Source organism: Macrotis lagotis, chromosome 3 (genome assembly GCF_037893015.1).
Source record: "Macrotis lagotis isolate mMagLag1 chromosome 3, bilby.v1.9.chrom.fasta, whole genome shotgun sequence".
Lineage (NCBI taxonomy): Eukaryota > Metazoa > Chordata > Mammalia > Peramelemorphia > Peramelidae > Macrotis > Macrotis lagotis.
The window spans coordinates 202511137-202529112 of NC_133660.1; the positions used below are offsets into that span (position 1 = coordinate 202511137).

Here is a 17976-nt window from a genome sequence, read left to right on the forward strand (position 1 = left end):
GCCATTGGACCCAGATAATTCTGGAGGAGAAAGTGAAGCTAGTCACTTAGCACAGCAAACCTTCATTCAAATCCAATTTACATGCTTGTCATGACATCAACTCCCTGATGTCATGATATTCTTCAAAAATGAAGGATAAGGGACAGCTAGATGGTGCAGTGGATGGAGTACTGGAGCCAGGAGGACCTGAGTTAAAATGTGGCCTCAGACACTTTAGTTAATTATCTAGCTGTGTGATCTTGGGCAAGTCACTTAACTCCAATGCCTTGCAAAAATAAAAAAAAAGAAAGAAAATGAAGGACAGACATTTATTTCACCCATACATTTGTTTGGATTCAGCAGAAGTCAAAAACTGCATACACCATATCACAATATTTAGTTGCACAGTAGATAGAGGATCTGGCCTGGAGAGAGAAAGATCTAAGGTCAAATGTGACCTCAGACACTTACTAGTTGGGTGACCCTAGGTAAATCACTTAACCCTTGTTGCTTCATTTTCCTCATCTGTAAAATGAATTAGAGAAGGAAACACTCCAGTGTCTTGGCCAAGAAAATTCCAGATGAATTCATGAATAGTCTGATATGAGTAAACAACAGTAGTCTTTCTATGGTGTTTGGATAGCTTTTCTATCCTCATAATGAGCCCTTTAATAGATTTTTTTTCCCTTCACCTTTGATAGATCTGGCTTCTGAAACATAATGGCAATGTCATAACATTATAGCTAATCATTTAGCCTCACATTTAGAAACTTTTTAAGCCTATAAATTGCATTACATTGGTAGAGGGAATGTCCTTATCTGGTTTGAAATCACAAATCTTAACCAAAAAAAAAAAAGCCAACCAAACCAAAAACCTTCAAACCACACACATAAATGATACTTCATTTTTTAGACCTTTCTTAGGCACTTGTGGTTCAATTTATATACTGTCTTATCATTTTTATTAGACTTTAAGCATCTTGGGTCAGATCCTAAATCTTTTTTTTTTTGCTTTTTTTTCCCCCCAGACACCAAATCTTTGAGCTATTTTTTATATTTCTACTAATAAATCCACGAACTCTTAGATTAGGTCAAAAAAAGAAGTATGCAGGGCCTGGGGGGGGGGGAGATGCAAAGGCAAAAAAAAAGTTAGATAAATAAAAAAACATTCCCTGCCCTTTTAAATTTTGACCTGTACTACTATTATGTAGAAGAACACATGACTCATTTAAATGATAGAGATAGAAATTGCATGATATTCATATTCTGAGGGATAGAGGGGGAACATTGTGTTTAATCCAATAATGCAATTGAGAAGCAGGCCGTTAAGGAAAGCAATTTCTATAGGTCAATATGTAACATTAAATATTAACCAGGCACACTTTATTATTGATGACTTTATTATTTATACTTTATTAAAAATTGATCAGACAACTGTTATTTCCTCTAGCATCAGCCACCTGAAACCACAGAAAGATCTGCTTTAAAAATTAGGCCTTTTTCCCTTTCCCTGTAATATCCCTATATCCCAAAACAGAAATTCAGATCAGTGAAAAGAACTTGAAATCAGAGACCATGGGGCGGCGCAGTGGATCGAGCACCGGCCCTGGAGTCAGGAGGACTTGAGTTCAAATCTGGCTTCAGACACTTAATAATTACCTAGCTGTGTGGCCTTGGGCAAGCCAATTAACCCCATTCGCCTTGCAAAAACCTAAAAAAAAAAAAAAAAAAAAAAAAAATCAGAGACCTTAGGCCAGGCAGGTCCCCCTAGAGGTCTCAATTTCTTTCTCAGTCAAATGGAGCTGAACTAAGTAATCATAATCTAAATTTAAAGATTCTAGGAATTGGTTCCAAGCCTACTTTTTTAAACAACGGTCCATTTTTATTGTTTGGATGAGCCTCACTCTTCACTGATCCTATCTGGAGTTTTCTTGGCAGAGACATTGGAGTGGTTTGCCATTTCCTTCTGCTCATTTTAGAGATGAATTGAAGCAGACCTAAGTGACTTGCGCAGGCCTATAGCTGATAAGAGTAATGAAGTCTAATTCGAATTTAAGATCTCCCAGGTTAGGCACTGTACCCTCTGCACCATCTAGCAGGCCCCAAAGGGTCTGGTTACTTGCTTCTACGTCCCTCTTTCTTCTTCTTTTCTCAGTTCCTTCTCCCTCTCTTTGTTCTTTTGTCTCTAATCCCCTTCCTCTCCTCTCCCCACTCAGCCTGCCTCAAAATGTCCCGCTGCCACTTAGAGCTTCTTGTAGGAGGGAAATTCTCCAACCCCTGCCCAGGTGAGTTTTTTCCATAAGACAGACGTGGAAAAGCTGACGGACATTCCTGTGGATCCTGCATGGTCTTTAATGCTTTCGGATTTCCTTCCTAGCCCTCCCTGGGATCAGTCCACCGATGCTGCCACTCTCCCGGGCCTGAAGTGGTCACTCCCTGGCGCTGATTGGTGGGCAAAGGATCTCCCACTAATCTCATTCCCTCAGGCCCCCATGCAGCAGCTGCCGCATTCGCTGCGTGGCACACCTTTGGCTAAGCACGCCCTGCGCTTGGCTGGCTGGCTCGGTGCTGGGGGCGCCCCCTTCCCTCCGTCTCCCTCTTCCCCGGGTCGAGGTGACCCTCGCTAGCTCAGACCCCGGGTTTCTAGGCTGCGGATCCACTTTCTGCAGGAGGCTCCGGGGGTGGTGGTGGGGGAATCGGAACCCTCTTCTACTCGAGGCCACGGGGAGAAAGTGCTCCGCTAATTTTTCTGGAAATAGTGGTCCTTCTCCAAAGTATTGCAGCCAAGGGTGGGCTAAAGGAGGGAGATCCTGCCTGGTCCTCTCCATCCAGTGCCCCAGCTGCGCGCCGCAGGAGAGGGAGAGTGCCCGATCATTGCTCCACATCCAAGTCCGGGAAGGTCCCAGCCTCCCGAGGCTCAACAGCTTGCCCCCGGTGCCCAGAATACCCGGCCTCCTGCGGCTGCTCGTGACGGAAGACCAACCATTGGAGCAGAGAAACACGCACACATCGAGGGGGAAAGCGCTTTGCCCGTGTTCGCTTTTCCTGGCTTGGGCTGTTTAGCCGAAAGGTCGGGCTCTCTGCAGAGGCGCCAGAGAGGAGGACAGAGGACCTGGGGGGGCTCGGGTCCCCCTTAGCATTGGCCGGGGCAGAGGCGGACCCCGGCTGCTGCCGCGGGGCAGGACTGCGGTAGCGCGGTGGTCTTCAGCGCCGAGGCAGCCCCCGGGCCTGATGGCTTCTGCCCTGAACAGCAAGATTCATCAGCCCGGAGCCTGCAATGGCTCCAAGCCAGCTCATCGCGGCGGCGGCGGCGGCGGCTCCAGAGAAGAGCCCAGCCAGGAGATGCACGTGAAAATGTGCAAGAAGATCGCCCAGCTCACCAAGGTAAGCCGGGCCGGCCGGGCCAGCCCCCCGGGCCAGTCCCCCGGGCCAGTCCCGCCCCGGCCCCAGCCTCCTGCAGACTCGAGGGCACAGAAACTTTGTTGCAATGAAATGACTGCGCTAAAACGCAGCCTACCGGCGCAGGGCACTGGGGTCTCCACCCCCTGGTACCTCACCGTTAAGGTCCTGCTATAATGACAACAGCGGGTAGAAATGGGCTCCTTCCTAAGGAAACCGCTACCGTGGGAATTCAGCGTACTAGTGGATCTGCAGGGGGCATTCCCAGTAGTAGACAGGCTCTCCATAGTACTGGGTTTCAGTTTTTTGTTTGTTTTAAGCGTATTACTTTACCACCTCCACCCCCACCCTCCCTTTGCCAGCACTGCTGAAGTATTGGTGTCTGGAACACTGCGACTTCATTGAGTTGTGGATTGTTAGATATTTCATCCATCCGTTCAGCAAATATTTATTGTCATTTGTCCAGCGCCAACCTTTTTATAGACCTAGTCCAATGGGATTATACCCTCCCTGTACAAGTATCTTCTACGTGAGCATAAATGTGAAAAGGCCCTAGAATTCAGGGGATTAGAAAAGACCTTGAGAGGTCACCGAGGCTGATTCCCAGACACCATGCCAGAGCCATCACCAGAGCACCCCCAGATGGTTAGAACTCCGTCTGGATTTGTCATCAAAAGACTTGGATTCACATTCAGGTTCTACTCCTTTATAGCTTGTGTCACCGAGGAGGCCTCACTTATCCTTTATGAAACTGGGTTCCCTTATCTGTAAAATGAAGGAGTGTCACTAAGGAGACTTCACTTATCCTTTATGAATTTCAGGTTTCTTATCTGTAAAATTGAATGAACTACTTAATTGAGTTGAACTATCTCTAAGTCCTTATTACCCAGAATTCTGTAATTCTAAAAAATGTCACACTTAGGTTCTACACTGCAATGGTTTAGAACCTTCATTATCTGAAAATCCTTTAAGATAACCAACCTATATTCCTCTTAATGGGCAAGAAATTTTGCACTACTTTACATTACTGAAATTAGAAACCATCTGGTTATTTCCCATCTTTTGAACAAATAGAAGACAGATAGGAAGTAAGGAAGATCTGTTAAAATCTGGTCTCAGAAACTTACTAGTTGTGTGACCTTGGGAAAGTCATTTGACACTATTTGCCTCAGTTTCCTCAATTGTAGAATGAGAATAATACTAGCACTTACCTCTCAGAGATCCAATGAGATATTTGCTGCATTTAACAAAAACTTGTTTACTTCCTTCAAACTGCAGCTGTAATTAGCATTGATTAATAAATTTTCTTCAGAAGTCCCCTACTGAGCCAAACCTACCTTGAAAGGATTGTGAATTTGGAGACCTTAGAGGGAATCTAGTGTGATCCATTCATTTTTTTCATATGAAAAAAGCAGATATCATTATGTTACCTGTAGTTCACACAGGCAGTGGATTGCAGAGTCAGAATTCAGCTTCTAGTCTTCTGACTCCAATTCTAGGGCCCTTCCATCCCTATCTTTTGGGTCTCCTTTGTACCCCTCTCCCAGGTTTCTGTACTTCTGCCCTACCAAGGCCTTCTGGGCAGTGCTGGACCGTCCTCCTCCCAGATCAACTACACCACACAAATGAGACCATTCTTCCAGTTGCCTACTCACTCCCATTATACAATGCCCTCCCCACCTGAATTTGCTCCAAGCATATTTTAGTTAATTATGACTCTATTCATACTAATTTAGTTGTAAATCTTACTCAAGAAGCATTTGTTAAACTCCTAGTATATACTGGGGTGGGGTGGGGGGCTGTACCGCTCACTGGAGACACAAAGACAAAACCGACATAATTCCTGTTCTCACAGAGCTTACATTCTATCAGAGGAAGCAATAGGTACATAAATGGTTACCTCCGAAGGGAAGGTAGGGTCAAATATTTCATTCAGAAGTCAACAAGCAAGCTAAGTCTTGAAGGAAACCAGGGATCAAGAGAGTTGAAGAGGGTATGAATGCATTCTAGGCATGGGGGCAACTTAACCTCTTTCTGCAAAGTTACACAAAGACAGAGAATAGAATTTTTCCTGGTGTGACAAAAAGTCCAATCTAGCTGGACTGTAGAGTACATTATGGCTGGGAAGGGAGGATGATACAAGATAGTAAAGAGCTTTAAATTCCAAACAGAGGAGATTCTATTGGATACTGAATGAGGGTGTGGAAAGGATGACATTATCAGATCTCATTTGAGAAAAGTCACTTTGCTGGCTCTATGGAGAGTCCATTGGAGCAAGGAGAGACTTGAAGCACAGAGATCATTTAGAAGGTTATTATAATAATACAGAAGTGAGAAGTACTTTAGAGAAAGATGTTAATGATATTATTGTTTTGGCTAAGTTATAGATTCTTTCAGTACTAGTCTCTTTACCAAGAACTACCTCTACTTATTTTAGCTACTGCTCTCTATGTTTTGTTATGTGTAAATATGGCATTTTGAAATGATGACAAACTGATCCAAGAATATTCTGATGAAAATACATTTCTAATGAATTTTTATTTGTCAAAGACATAAAAAAAATTGTCAAGTTTCTAATATGTCAGAAGTTCAGATTTTGTTTAAGAAGATACCTTTGGTTTAAGAACCTTTTAGGTAAGTGATTTGGAGACAGCATAGTATAATGGAAGAAATATTGAATTTTGAATCATGGAATATAGGTTATAATCATGCTTCTACTTCTCACTACTTATCAGTCAGACTGCAAATGTTATTAAACACCTACTATTGCCATTTAAATGGACCTTGTGTGGCCTTAAGTCAATTTACATCTCTGGGTCTCGGTCTCTTCTAGAGCAAAATGATGCTCTCTAAGATCCCTTTCAGTTCTAGATCTTTTAAACCTGTGAAATACAGGTGATTTCTTAGGTAGTTGCTATTCCCAAATATGTTTGTAGATATGAAATGCTGATTTAGAGCAATTTTGAACCTTAATGAAAAATCAACAAGATTTCCAGAATAAGTCTCAATTTTTTTATTGTGGGTCATTGATGGAAGAGAGGGTATTTGAAAACTGACAAGACTTTGACACCATAGCCACTGAGGAAGTTAGGGGATATGCAAGTCAAGAAACATCATAGAAGATTCCTCATAACACAAGACTATGACTATCTATTCCCATGGAGAAATGGAACAAAGAACCCCCTTCATGTACTGCTATTCCTTACCTCCTCTAGATCTCCACTCTTTTCCTGATTTATGGATGATCAGAAGACAAACCCATAATGATCTTCCTCTGGTCCAGTTTTATGTCGGAATAGAATGAATGTATTGCCTCTGGATTTTCCCATACCCCCAGGATAGCTTCTTCCAGTGCAACTGGCTTTACTTCTTCTGATACATTCAGCCTCTCCTTTTTTTTCCCCCATTCCTCCTCACCCAAACTTCTCAGGTTTCTTGTGACATTACTGTACTCTGGCTCAGATCCCAGACAGTGATACCAGGAACAAGTGCCTTGAACTGACTTTCTATTTTCTAAGGGGGCAGGGAGAAGCACTTTGTGTTGGCTCTCTGTATCTCTATTTTGAGACAACTCTAAGTTTTCTGTTTAAATGGTTCCTTAAAATGATTTCTCCTGGAAAAGTCATTTCCCTACTTTGGGGAATGATCTAGTTTTGTAAATCCAAACTCTGAATCAGAGAACAGTATAAAAGTTATTGGTTAAAGTATCAGTGAACAAAAATTTTAGGATTAGTGTAATAGACTAATCATATCCAATCTGGCCAAAGAAATTTAAAGATTATTCAGTGGATGCTTTTCAATCTTCTTTCCAAAGGAAAAACTGATAGGGAAATTTCTGATTAGAGATAAGGAGAAGCAGTGTAAGAATTTTTTCACAGCCCAGTAGCAAAATGCAATTAAGCAATTTTTCTCCCAGTGTGTGTGTGTGTGTGTGTGTGTGTGTGTGTGTGTGTGTGTGTGTGTGTGTGTGTGTGTTTGCTTCAGTGGGTAGAAAAGAAAAGTTAGAACTAGCTTAGACAGATGGCTGTAGGAGAGGACATGCTCTACTATTCTTTTCCTCAGTCCTCCACGGAGGTTGAATGAGGTAGTGACAGGTGGGGAATTTAGATGATTAGAGTGCTGTTAGTTGAATAAGAAAACTGGTGACAATCTGAGGATTTTTTGCTTCAGAATTTTTAGCTGGTAGTTGTGAGACTTTACAAGGGATTTTGATATTAAAAGTCTGAAACTGTGGAATAATAGATATATCAAGAAAATTTTGTGTGTATTTGTTTTACTCTAAGAGAAACAGGGTGAGTTAACAGAAAAGAATGCTGAAGAAAATTTGGGATGGGGTAGATTAAGGGAAATGAAGGATTGACAATATTGTTAGGGGCAACTAGGTGGCGTAGTGGATAGAGCGCCGGCCCTGGAGTCAGGAGTACCTGAGTTCAAATTCGGCCTCAGATACTTAATAATTACCTAGCTGTGTAGCCTTGGGCAAGCCACTTAACCCCATTACCTAGCAAAAAAAAAACAACCCTAAAAAAATAAAAAATAAAAAAATAGACAATATTGTTAGTTGTGCCAAGGTATTATTAAAAGTTTAAAAATGAAAGTGATACTAAAACATAAACAGATGAAAGATATTGTGTGCTATTTACTCAACTCAAGATGTCTCTTTGAAGTCTTTAAAAAATATAGTACTCTAATATAATTTTTAAAAACTTATTGAAAACCAATTGTTTTTAGCATCATCTTCATTTTCTTTTTTTAGTATTTTACTAAATTTACATATGCAAAAACAAGTTTCAACATTCATTTCCAAAACCTTGAGTTCCAAATTCTTTCCCTTCTTTATACCCCATTTCCTCTCATTGAGAAAGCAAGTTACTCGGGGTAGGTTAAAAATGTGAAGTCATGAAAAAACATTACCATGACAGTCATTTTGTAAAAGTAAATAAAACATCCCCTCAAAGAGAAACCTCAAGAAAAATAAAGTGAAAAAAGGCTTCAATCCATCACCTTCATTTTCAAATATATCCCTCTTCCTCCTCACCTAAGGAACCACTCCTTGTAATGAAGAATAAAAAAAGAATGGAAAATTGGCTGTTCAGCAAAAACTGACCTACACATAAATTATATCTGACAGTGAATTCAGAATTACACAACCACATTTCCCCATTTCTGCAAAAAAAAGAGGAGTAAAATAGATTGGTTCTTTTATTTTAAAATCTCTTTTTCTGGGGCCAAGTAAGTTTGATTCTAGTTATATAGTAGTAGGTTTCATTTCTTCACTCCACCCCCATTTACAGTGCTGTATTGTGGTATACAGTTTCCCTGGTTCTGCTTACTTCATTCTGGATCAGTTCAGTAAAAATTTTCCCATGATTGTCTGATATGCTGCTTTAATCTGTGTATTCATGTACCACAATTTCCATAGCCATTGATCAACTGATGGGTAAATACTTTGTTGCCTGATCTCTTGGTTAAAGAAAAAGAATATTTTTAACACAATTTAAAACTGCTTTAAAGAATGGTTGAATCAAAGTTACCATAAAAATAATGTTCTTTTGTTTACCTGTTTTAAGAACATTATTTTTATGGTAAAGAAAGAAATAGTGAGAAAAGATGCTATTTATGCAGTTAACTCAAGTTGTCTCTTCTTGAAGTGTGGTTACTTGGATCATCAGGTCGTGTAAAATGTATTTCCAATCATCTTGTCTAGGAAAAAAAGCCCTTAGGAGGAAAGGAAAAGATTCAAATGCTAAATCTTTGCAAACCTAAAATTAAAGTAAAAAAGTATTGGTACACCCCCTCAGGTTCATCTTATTTCTCATCTCTATTTTTCTAGAAGGAAGAAGAAATGGTAGAATTAGCCAATGCAAGTGGGAAACATGGAATCAAGAGGCAACTGTACTCTCAAGTCAGATACTAATACACCTTAAAATATTTGTAAAATGCTTTCAGAAGCAATTTTACATTTAAAGAGCAGGCATTCTTAACCACATTTGAAAGACAAGAAAACAGAGTCTCTTACCAGTTTTGTAACTCTGAAGGCCTTAGGGACAGAAGGATTCAGTTCTCCTAACAAATGCAGTTCTTGGAGTTTTCTAAAGTTTTATAATGGAGACTCTACCTTTGGAGACATACCTTAAACTTAGAATGGAGCTTCTTTTGGTTAGAATTAATGAAAAAAGCATTCTTTAAAACATTTACTCTTTTTTAAGCACTGCCTAAAGCAATAGAAAGACACAATAGAAAAATAATAAAAGCCTTACATTCAAGGAACTCATATTATACTAGAGGGAGAGACAACACATATAGAAGTATTCAGCTATAGGGCAGATGTTAAGACCCAGTGGTTAAGAAGACTTAACAATGGGCAGATGCTAAGGCCCTTTGGTTAGGAAGGAGCAGTGGTAGTATAAGTGGCAAAGCTATAGGCTCATCCTTTTTTCTACCAGGAAGTGTGAATATCCTTGAGTATCTTGTTGAAGAGGAAGGGGAAGTACTCCTACATTGTAGATGAGGTTATGGTACAATCCCAGCCCTGTTGCTGCTATCCTTTGCCACACTCTACCCATCCCCACAACCCAGGACTTTATGAAGTTTTGACATCGCACTTTAACTGAAATCTTTACCCTTAGCATTGGCTAAACCAATAAAGAACTACTTTGGTCAATCAGAAGAGATTGTTGGATATGTCATATTTAACAGGTGTATACAAACAGAAGTTTAGAACTTCAGTTTAATCAATCATTCAAGTGTAATTTATCTGGCTTACAAAAATTTGGGATTCAACATGCCAAGCAAAGGTACAAAAATAGACTATATCAACAATATCTGCTTCCTTCTGCCTTTCCAGTCTTCTTCCACCTTTCTCCCTAGTATTATCTGATCCAGTTACTCTATCTTCCTTGGTGTTTCCCAAATAAGACACTCTTATTTCTCTAATCAATGCCTTTTCAAAGCCTTTTCCCCATGTTGGAAATACCTTTCCTCTTCCTTTTCACCTACTAATTTCAATTGTTTCTTCAATTCTCTGTTTTAAAGTGCCACCTTCTGCAAGCAGTCTTTCACAATTCTCCTTTTTCTCTGAGATTGTCCCCAATTTGTTCTGTACATATGTAGTTCATGCATGTTGTCTCCCTCAGAATTTTTCTTTTTTGCCTTTCTTTGTATTCCAAGTAATTATTCTCTACATAAGCTTTTAATAAATGCTAATTGATTGACTAACTGATTGTAGTGAACGCTAAAAACAGAAAGTGGTTTTTTGTTTATTTGTTTGCCTTTATTTGCATCTCAGCACTAAGTAGAGTGCTGAGCACAGAAGGCATTTAATAAATGGTTACTTCTTTTTTTCTGTGTAAAAATTTTTGTCAAGTGCTGTGTAACCAGGAGCTTATTTCTCATTCCTGGTAATTACAAAATGAGAAATTATCCAAATTGAATTTGTAAATTAGAGCATATATATTAACTAGGGTCTGTGATTACATAGCATTTGTTATAGAGTAAAAGCTTAATAAATATTTATTGATTGCTTAGTTTTAGTGGTTAAAGCAGGCTAAGGGTATTTTCTTTTGAGAATTTCAGATTCTTTTATTCTAAGAAATCAGCTAATCTAACTCCTTAACCAGAGAGTAAGGGCCAAATCCGGGGCTAGAATTTGGGTAGAGGTCTATTGTTTACAGATTACTTCTCATACCAACCACTTTGGAAAAAGTCATAATAAGAGCTTGGTGAAAAAATACAGTGCAAATCCCTTCCTTCTGTTAGAGAAAAAACTCAAAAGTGTATGCCCCAGGCATAACACAGTCATCTCTGTATATGTTAGAAGTATAATACATCAATTCCTAACAAGCAGGAGTAATTTTGAGCAGCAAGTGGACGCCAATCGTAATTTGTTGTTGTTGCTGTTATCGTTTTAAGTGACTCATGAATGTGTCCAATGAGAAGGGAGCCCCACTGGGGAGCAGAGAACTGCCACATGTCTCTGAATGTGAATTGTGTTGAAGCAGCGGTAATGTGTGCCTACAGCAACTGAAGTACTAGGCAGGCAGCTGACATTTGAGCATTAGGTTTTTATGGCATGTGGGTGTGGAGGTTTTTATTGAGCTTACTATTTCTACTTCACTAAAAATACTGTCGTGCCTGCAGGAACATGCTTGGGTACATATGTTTGAGAATTTTATACAAATCTCCTTCAAAATTCTCAATATGAAAGTACAGTTCTGGTTTAACTAGTTTTTATCATACAAAAATTATTACTCATAGATTAGCCATGGCTTTTCATAAGATAATATGACATATGAAATGTTTTCTCCAAATCTTAAGATACCCGTTGTAGAGAAACTGAGCAATCTTAGTTGAGGGTTTGCTATATGTAAGTTATTCTCAGATGCCTGTAATGGACTTTCCTGATAAAGAATTGCTACTGACATGTATACTGCATTCATGCTGCACCTAAAATTGCAATTCCATTAGTTCAGCTATAAACCAAATTAAATTAAGACCTTAAAAATCATTAACTCTCTCCTCAGCCTTTTTGACCTAGAAATGCCACTGTTAGACCTATAGCTCCAAAGAGAATAAAGGAAGATAAAAAGGATCCATATAGTAAAATATTTATAGAAACTTTTTCATATTAGCAAAAAAGGAGTTGCCCTCCTATTGGAGAAAGACGAAACAAATTAAGGTAGATAAATATAAAAGAATATTATTGCCCCAGAATCAGACAGTTTCTGAGGAAGTTTTGAAGATCTTTTTGAACTGATGCAAAATAAAGCAAGCATAACTAGAAGAATAATTTACACAATGACAAAAACGTTTAAGGGAAAAAATTTTGATTTTAGAATTCTGATCATTGCAATGATATGTGATGAGTCCAGAAGACTGAAGATGAATTAGTGCTTCCCATCTCTACCAGAGAAATGATAGCTTAAAATTCAAAATGAGACACATTTTTGGATGTGGCCAAGATGAAAATTTGCTATGAATATACGTTATGAGGGTTTTATTTTTTAAATTGTTCAAGTAGGAGAAAAGAGAGAGATAATAAAAGTATGTAAGAATAAATAAAATAATTTCAACATTTAAATCATTTGAGAAGGAGTAAGGGGTGGGGATTCTCTATCTTGGGGGTGGGAGAGGGGGAATGTGTCCAAAAGGGAGAATATCTAAAATATTCTCCATTAATTGAGAAGAGAAACATAGCTGAAAGGAAGGAGGTCTAAAAATGTTGACCAGATGACTTCTTTTCCTTGATAATACACTTTAAAGAGTCATCAAAGAATAAAATAAAGAACCTTGGACTAGATATTTATCTAGAAGATGTAGGTTAGAGTCCTGGCTCTGATGATACTTACTGTCAGGGATTATAGTAACTGTATTCTGTACCTTCCAAGATTGTTTTAAGGAGAGTGCTTTTTAAACTCTAAAGCATCTGTACATATATCTTATTACTATTGGTCATTGCTAGGAAGAAGTATATCATCCTACCATACCTTCCTGTCACAATACATGACTCAGGCACTGCCAATTCTGCCTTCTTATATTAGAGGATCTTAATGGTGGATATGTAAAGCACATATCAGAAATATTTTCAGATACTGTGTCTTATGGTAAAAATCTTGAAAGCCTTGCTAATCCTGGGGAAACATCACCTTTTCCCAAAGCAAACTTCTAAAAAGAATTAATAATCTGTAATTTATAATTGTAAATTTAAATTTTTAAGTTTTCCAACTTGCCTGACAGCCTTATGATTTTTGTCCCTGTTTGATTGAGGAAGAAACTCAGACTCAGAGGGTTGACTTGATAAGCCTAAACCCATAAGGATAGGAAGGCTCAGTGTTGGTAAGTGCTTAGAGGAGAGGTTTGGATAAAATCTAAGGAGCTGCAATCATCCCACTATGACCCATGTTAGCTACACACATGCTTAGAATTTAGCAAACTGAAAAACCTGCCATTTTAAATGGATTATACTTTAGTGGTATTTCAGTTTCTCTCCCAACTCCTAATTCGGGAGCTAAAATAACACATGTTGATAGAAACAATAGTCATTTCATCTGGTGGGTATATCATGATGGTGGCTGACTGTTCTTATTCAAACCTTTGCAAAAGTTATGAAATAAATTTTTGAAATGCCTTGTTATGTTGTTGTCAGTCTCTTGAGAAAGAGGAATTGTACAGAAAAAGTTTCCTAGTTACCCTTGGATGGCAAGTGAATAATATTCTCTCATCATTCACTGAATTATTAGAGATGAAGAACACATGAGCAATTCTTGTCTTTAGCTAATTTGGTTTCTGTCTCTGTACCATCAGATCGATGGTCTCAAGAACCAATATCATTTCATTTATACCTTTAGAAATGAAACTGAAAAACTTCATTGCATCTACAACTGAATCTCCAGGAATAGTAACTTGCCCATTTAACTAATGAAGTAAAAATTTATTAAGATGGATCTAAACTGTAGTTGGCCCCATCTCAAGGATGTCACCCAAAAGTCTTTTTCTCCCTTCTCTCTCTTATGCCTAGAGGACTGGCTGATTCCAGAAATTCCTTCATCAAGCATAATTTAATGCTTTAGCTTTTTAACCAAGTTAGATCCTTCCAATACTCTAAAGAATCTTGTGATCCATTGTTGTAGGTATTCCCTCTAAAGATAAAGATCTTGGACCCTGTGGTTCTCATCCATGTCCTTTAATAAGTAGGAGGTCCCTCCCCAATCCTATCTCATTGTGTCCTATTTACTGCAGGTCTTCCTCAGCTTCTTTTCAAATTTCATGAGTGAAAGGATTATATTGACTTTTCATTGGTAATACCTTTTTTTTTTACCAGTCCATCTTTTTTTTTTCCAGGCAGAACATTCTATGATGGCCTCCTTTATGCAACTTCCCCTGGGGAATTCCTTATTACTAATGTATTATAGGGGAAGCTAGGTGGTGTAGTGCCTAAGAGCATTAGACCTGAAGTCAGAAAGATCAGAGTTCAAATATGACCTCAAATATTACTACCTATGTGACCCATCTGTATACAACTTGAAAAGGATATAGCCAACCACTCCAGTATCCTTGCCAAGAAAGACTATAGACATTGGTTTACAGGGTCATGAAGAGTCAGATGTGTCTGAACAACAACAATAATGTATTATATAGTCTATGTTACGCATTATGTTCTTCTCCATTTTCATTTATGTTATTCTCAGCTTCATTAGTACAGGGACCAATCCTCTGTGACTTAACTTTGTTGCAGAGAGAGTTGAGGTAATTAAAAAAAATCCAAAACTAAAAACTAAAAGTCAGTTCAAACTTCCTCTCCTCATTCCCTTAAATTCTAGACCTAGCTGATTGTCCATTGGAAGTGTCCATTCATATACACTGATGGAAACTTCTGCCTGAATAATAAGCATTGTTCACTGGTTTTTGCTCTGTGGAGAATTTGGTCAAGTTTTCTAGAATGATTGAAGATTTCATTGAGGAGATCCTGTGGTGTTCAGAGTCAATCAAATATCATCCACAACCTAAGCATCTAGAAGAGTTCACCATTTGACAGAAACCCCTTTTCAACTTGAAATTTGTACTAAAGTTAAAAAAAAAATGCACATTCCTGGGATCCAAACTTAGGCCATTAACAAGTCATACCTTTGTGTGAAAGATGTGGAAGTACTCTCATTGTTACTTATCTCTTCTCATATGTTTTCTGTTTCTTCAGATTGATTAAGGACTCTCCCTATATGATAGCATACCCTATACAAAGACATTCAATAAATGCTTATTGATGATGACTATAGGCATATAATGAAGTTGGAGGAAAAGAACATAAGTACAGTGAAAGGGGTGAAATAAAATGGGGACTGAAGATTCAAAAATAGATTTATCATGCTTAACAATTTTACTTAGTTCTGGTTCCGATTCTAAGAAAATGGAAAAGAAATTATGTATCTATTCATTTTAGCACTAACATGACTGTTGGAGAACCAACCAACATTTGCTTTTCTACAGGACTATTCTAGTCTATTACAAATGTAATTTTCTTAGAGCCAAGTAATGACCAATTCTATTCAAATGCTTACCATTAAATACAACACACCTTTTATGTAAGATGAAGACTGAGTAGATAACCTTTAAAACTTGGGGGAAATGGATCAGTTTTCTTTTAAGGTAGAAATTGATAAAGTGGGCAAGAACTGGAAATATTTTCATCATCCATTTAACAAAGCTTTTCTGCTCCTTGTTGCCAAGAAACCTCCGTCTAAACTTGATATTTCTGCCCTTTGAGCTCTTTGGAGCAGAGTCCATTTGTCACAAGGAAATCTATTAAATTATCTGATGAAAAAAACCAAATAAACACAAGAGAGAGGATTAGAACAAAATTGTGGATATTGTTGGGGGTGGAGTAAGAATCTTATTAAAGGCAGGCCTCAAGAATATAAAAAATAGTCATTAAATCATTACCTTTATCAAGCTTCTTCTGATCTAATCTGCCTTCATTGCCAAGTGTTGGGTCAGTACCTGATGGTTCACTGACATGTTGCCCCTAAAGAAAAGAGTCAGCAGAAGAGAGGAAAAAGTAAAACAAAACATAGCTCTGTATTTGGCATTGGATGTAGAGATAGAAGAGATATTTTATAAATTATCTTCTCTACAAACATTTAGCAGTAGCAGAACATTCATATTAATTAATATTTAATATTAAAATTGACACATTTTGTTTGGATACAGCAGAAACATTTTAACAAACATGTAGAGACCCCTAAAAATGATTATTTATTCCAAAACAGGAAATCCTTTAAGTGTGGCAGTATGGTACTAACATTGACATTTGCATTAGACTTGTATTTTGTCATATCATTTGTTCTTTTGACTCTGATTTTGTTTCTATCTACTTTATATACATCTTCCCATGTTTCTCAGTATTCTTTACATTCTTTAAAACTGATACCATGGTAAGAGGTGAGAAGCAGCATGGTGTAGAGAAAAAAACATAGGGACAGGAAGACCTGGGTTCAAATCCTACATTTAACATTTATTGATTGTTTGACTGTGGACAAGTCAATTAATGTTCTGTGCCTCAATTTCCTCATCTATAAAATAAAAGGATTACACTTGATAACCTCAAAGGTGCCTCCCAATTCTAAATCTATGATCCCATAATTGAAAGAAGTATGGCATGGGATAGTTAGGAAAAAAACCCCACAGGGTTTGGGATATTTATTTTTTTAGGAGTTATGTTAATGTGATAGGGTAATGTCAGGGCATTAATTTCCACATAAGATGGTTGGATTAAATGATGCCTGAGTTCTTTTTATCAAGTTTCAAACTAAGATCTTAAAGTCATACCCATATATACCAGCTTGTTTAACCATTCCTCAGAGCACACATTTTGTTTCCAGTTTTTTTTAACAAAAAAATGAACATCTTTTATGCATTTCGTTCTTTTCTTGCTGCTAGTTATCTCTTTAAGATTGGGTCTCAGTGGATTTCCTAGGTCAAAGGACATGAATATTTTACTGACTTAAAAAAATGCCAAGCCATTTCTTCTCCCCTCCCTTCAGTAATTAAACCACTTCAGATCTGCAGTCTTTCAATTTAAACAGAACTTTGTCTGATCTCTTTTTTCTTTATGGTTTATTTATTTTATATTGTTACAATAATCTTGTTGTGAAAGTAGATGTAATCCCCCAAAAAGTGGAGAAACCTCCAGAGAAGTGAAGTCAAAAGAAAAAAGTACTTCAGTCTGTGTTCAGATTCTATCAGTTCTGTCTCTGAGATGAGTTCCCTTTATCATAAGTCCACAAGAGAAATTGCTTTGATATCTTTTCCCACAGTTGCTATTACAAATTGTATTTCCCTCCATTCTAATCTCCACTCTCATTTATTCTATTCTCTCTCTCCTTTTACCTTCTCCCTACTGAGAAATGTGTTGTTATCTGAGTACTCTCTCCTATGATCTTCCCTCTCTTCTATCACCTACTCCCCACTTCTCCTCCCGGACGTCTCCCTTATCCCATCCCTTTCCTCTTATTTTTCTCTAGGGTAAGATGGCTTTCTATACCATATTAAGTGTGTTTGTTATTTCTTCACTGAGCCATTTCTCCTGAGAATGAAGGATCACTCATTCCCTCTCGCCTTTTCCCCCTCCACTCCATTGCAAAAACTTTTTCTTGACTCTTTTATGTGAAATATCTTAGTCCATTCTTCTTCTCCTTTCCCCTCCCAGTACTTTCTTTTCTTAATTTGTATAGCCACCCATTGATTCCATCTTTATACTATATTATACTATTATATTCAATTCCCTCCTGTGCCATATATATATATATACATATACATATATATATAATATATATATGCTCCTTCTAACTGCTCTTATAAATGAAAAGGTTCATATGAGTTATCAGTATCTTCTTCCCATGCAGGAATACATGCAGTTCAACATCATTAAGTTCTTCATATTAGTCCTTCTCATCCACCCTCTCTATGCTTCATCTGAGTTCTATACTAGGAGATCAAATTTTCTGTTTAGCTCTGGTCATTTAAAGAGAAATAATTGAAAGTCCCCTGATCTCTTATAATAAAATATTTTTAAATTATTTTTAAAACCATACTGTGAATGGTATT

General features: G+C 37.9%; 1 protein-coding gene and 1 long non-coding RNA gene across 2 annotated transcripts in view; one reads left to right on the forward strand and one right to left on the reverse strand.

Annotated features, from left to right (window-relative positions):
• The first annotated feature begins 3201 nt into the window (after positions 1-3201).
• Positions 3202-17976, forward strand: part of FAM184B (family with sequence similarity 184 member B) — a 136806-nt gene continuing 122031 nt past the window's right edge. The window contains exon 1 of the mRNA XM_074229732.1: positions 3202-3363. Within this exon, the coding sequence (XP_074085833.1) occupies positions 3211-3363 (153 nt within the window). The 5' untranslated portion in view covers positions 3202-3210. The remainder of the gene's footprint in view (positions 3364-17976) is intronic.
• Positions 3818-17976, reverse strand: part of LOC141518057 (uncharacterized) — a 38912-nt gene continuing 24753 nt past the window's right edge. The window contains exons 2-5 of the long non-coding RNA XR_012477073.1: positions 15814-15895; positions 15449-15684; positions 15001-15105; positions 3818-4143 (exon numbers count right to left, since the gene is read on the reverse strand). This is a non-coding gene — a long non-coding RNA (uncharacterized LOC141518057). The remainder of the gene's footprint in view (positions 4144-15000; positions 15106-15448; positions 15685-15813; positions 15896-17976) is intronic.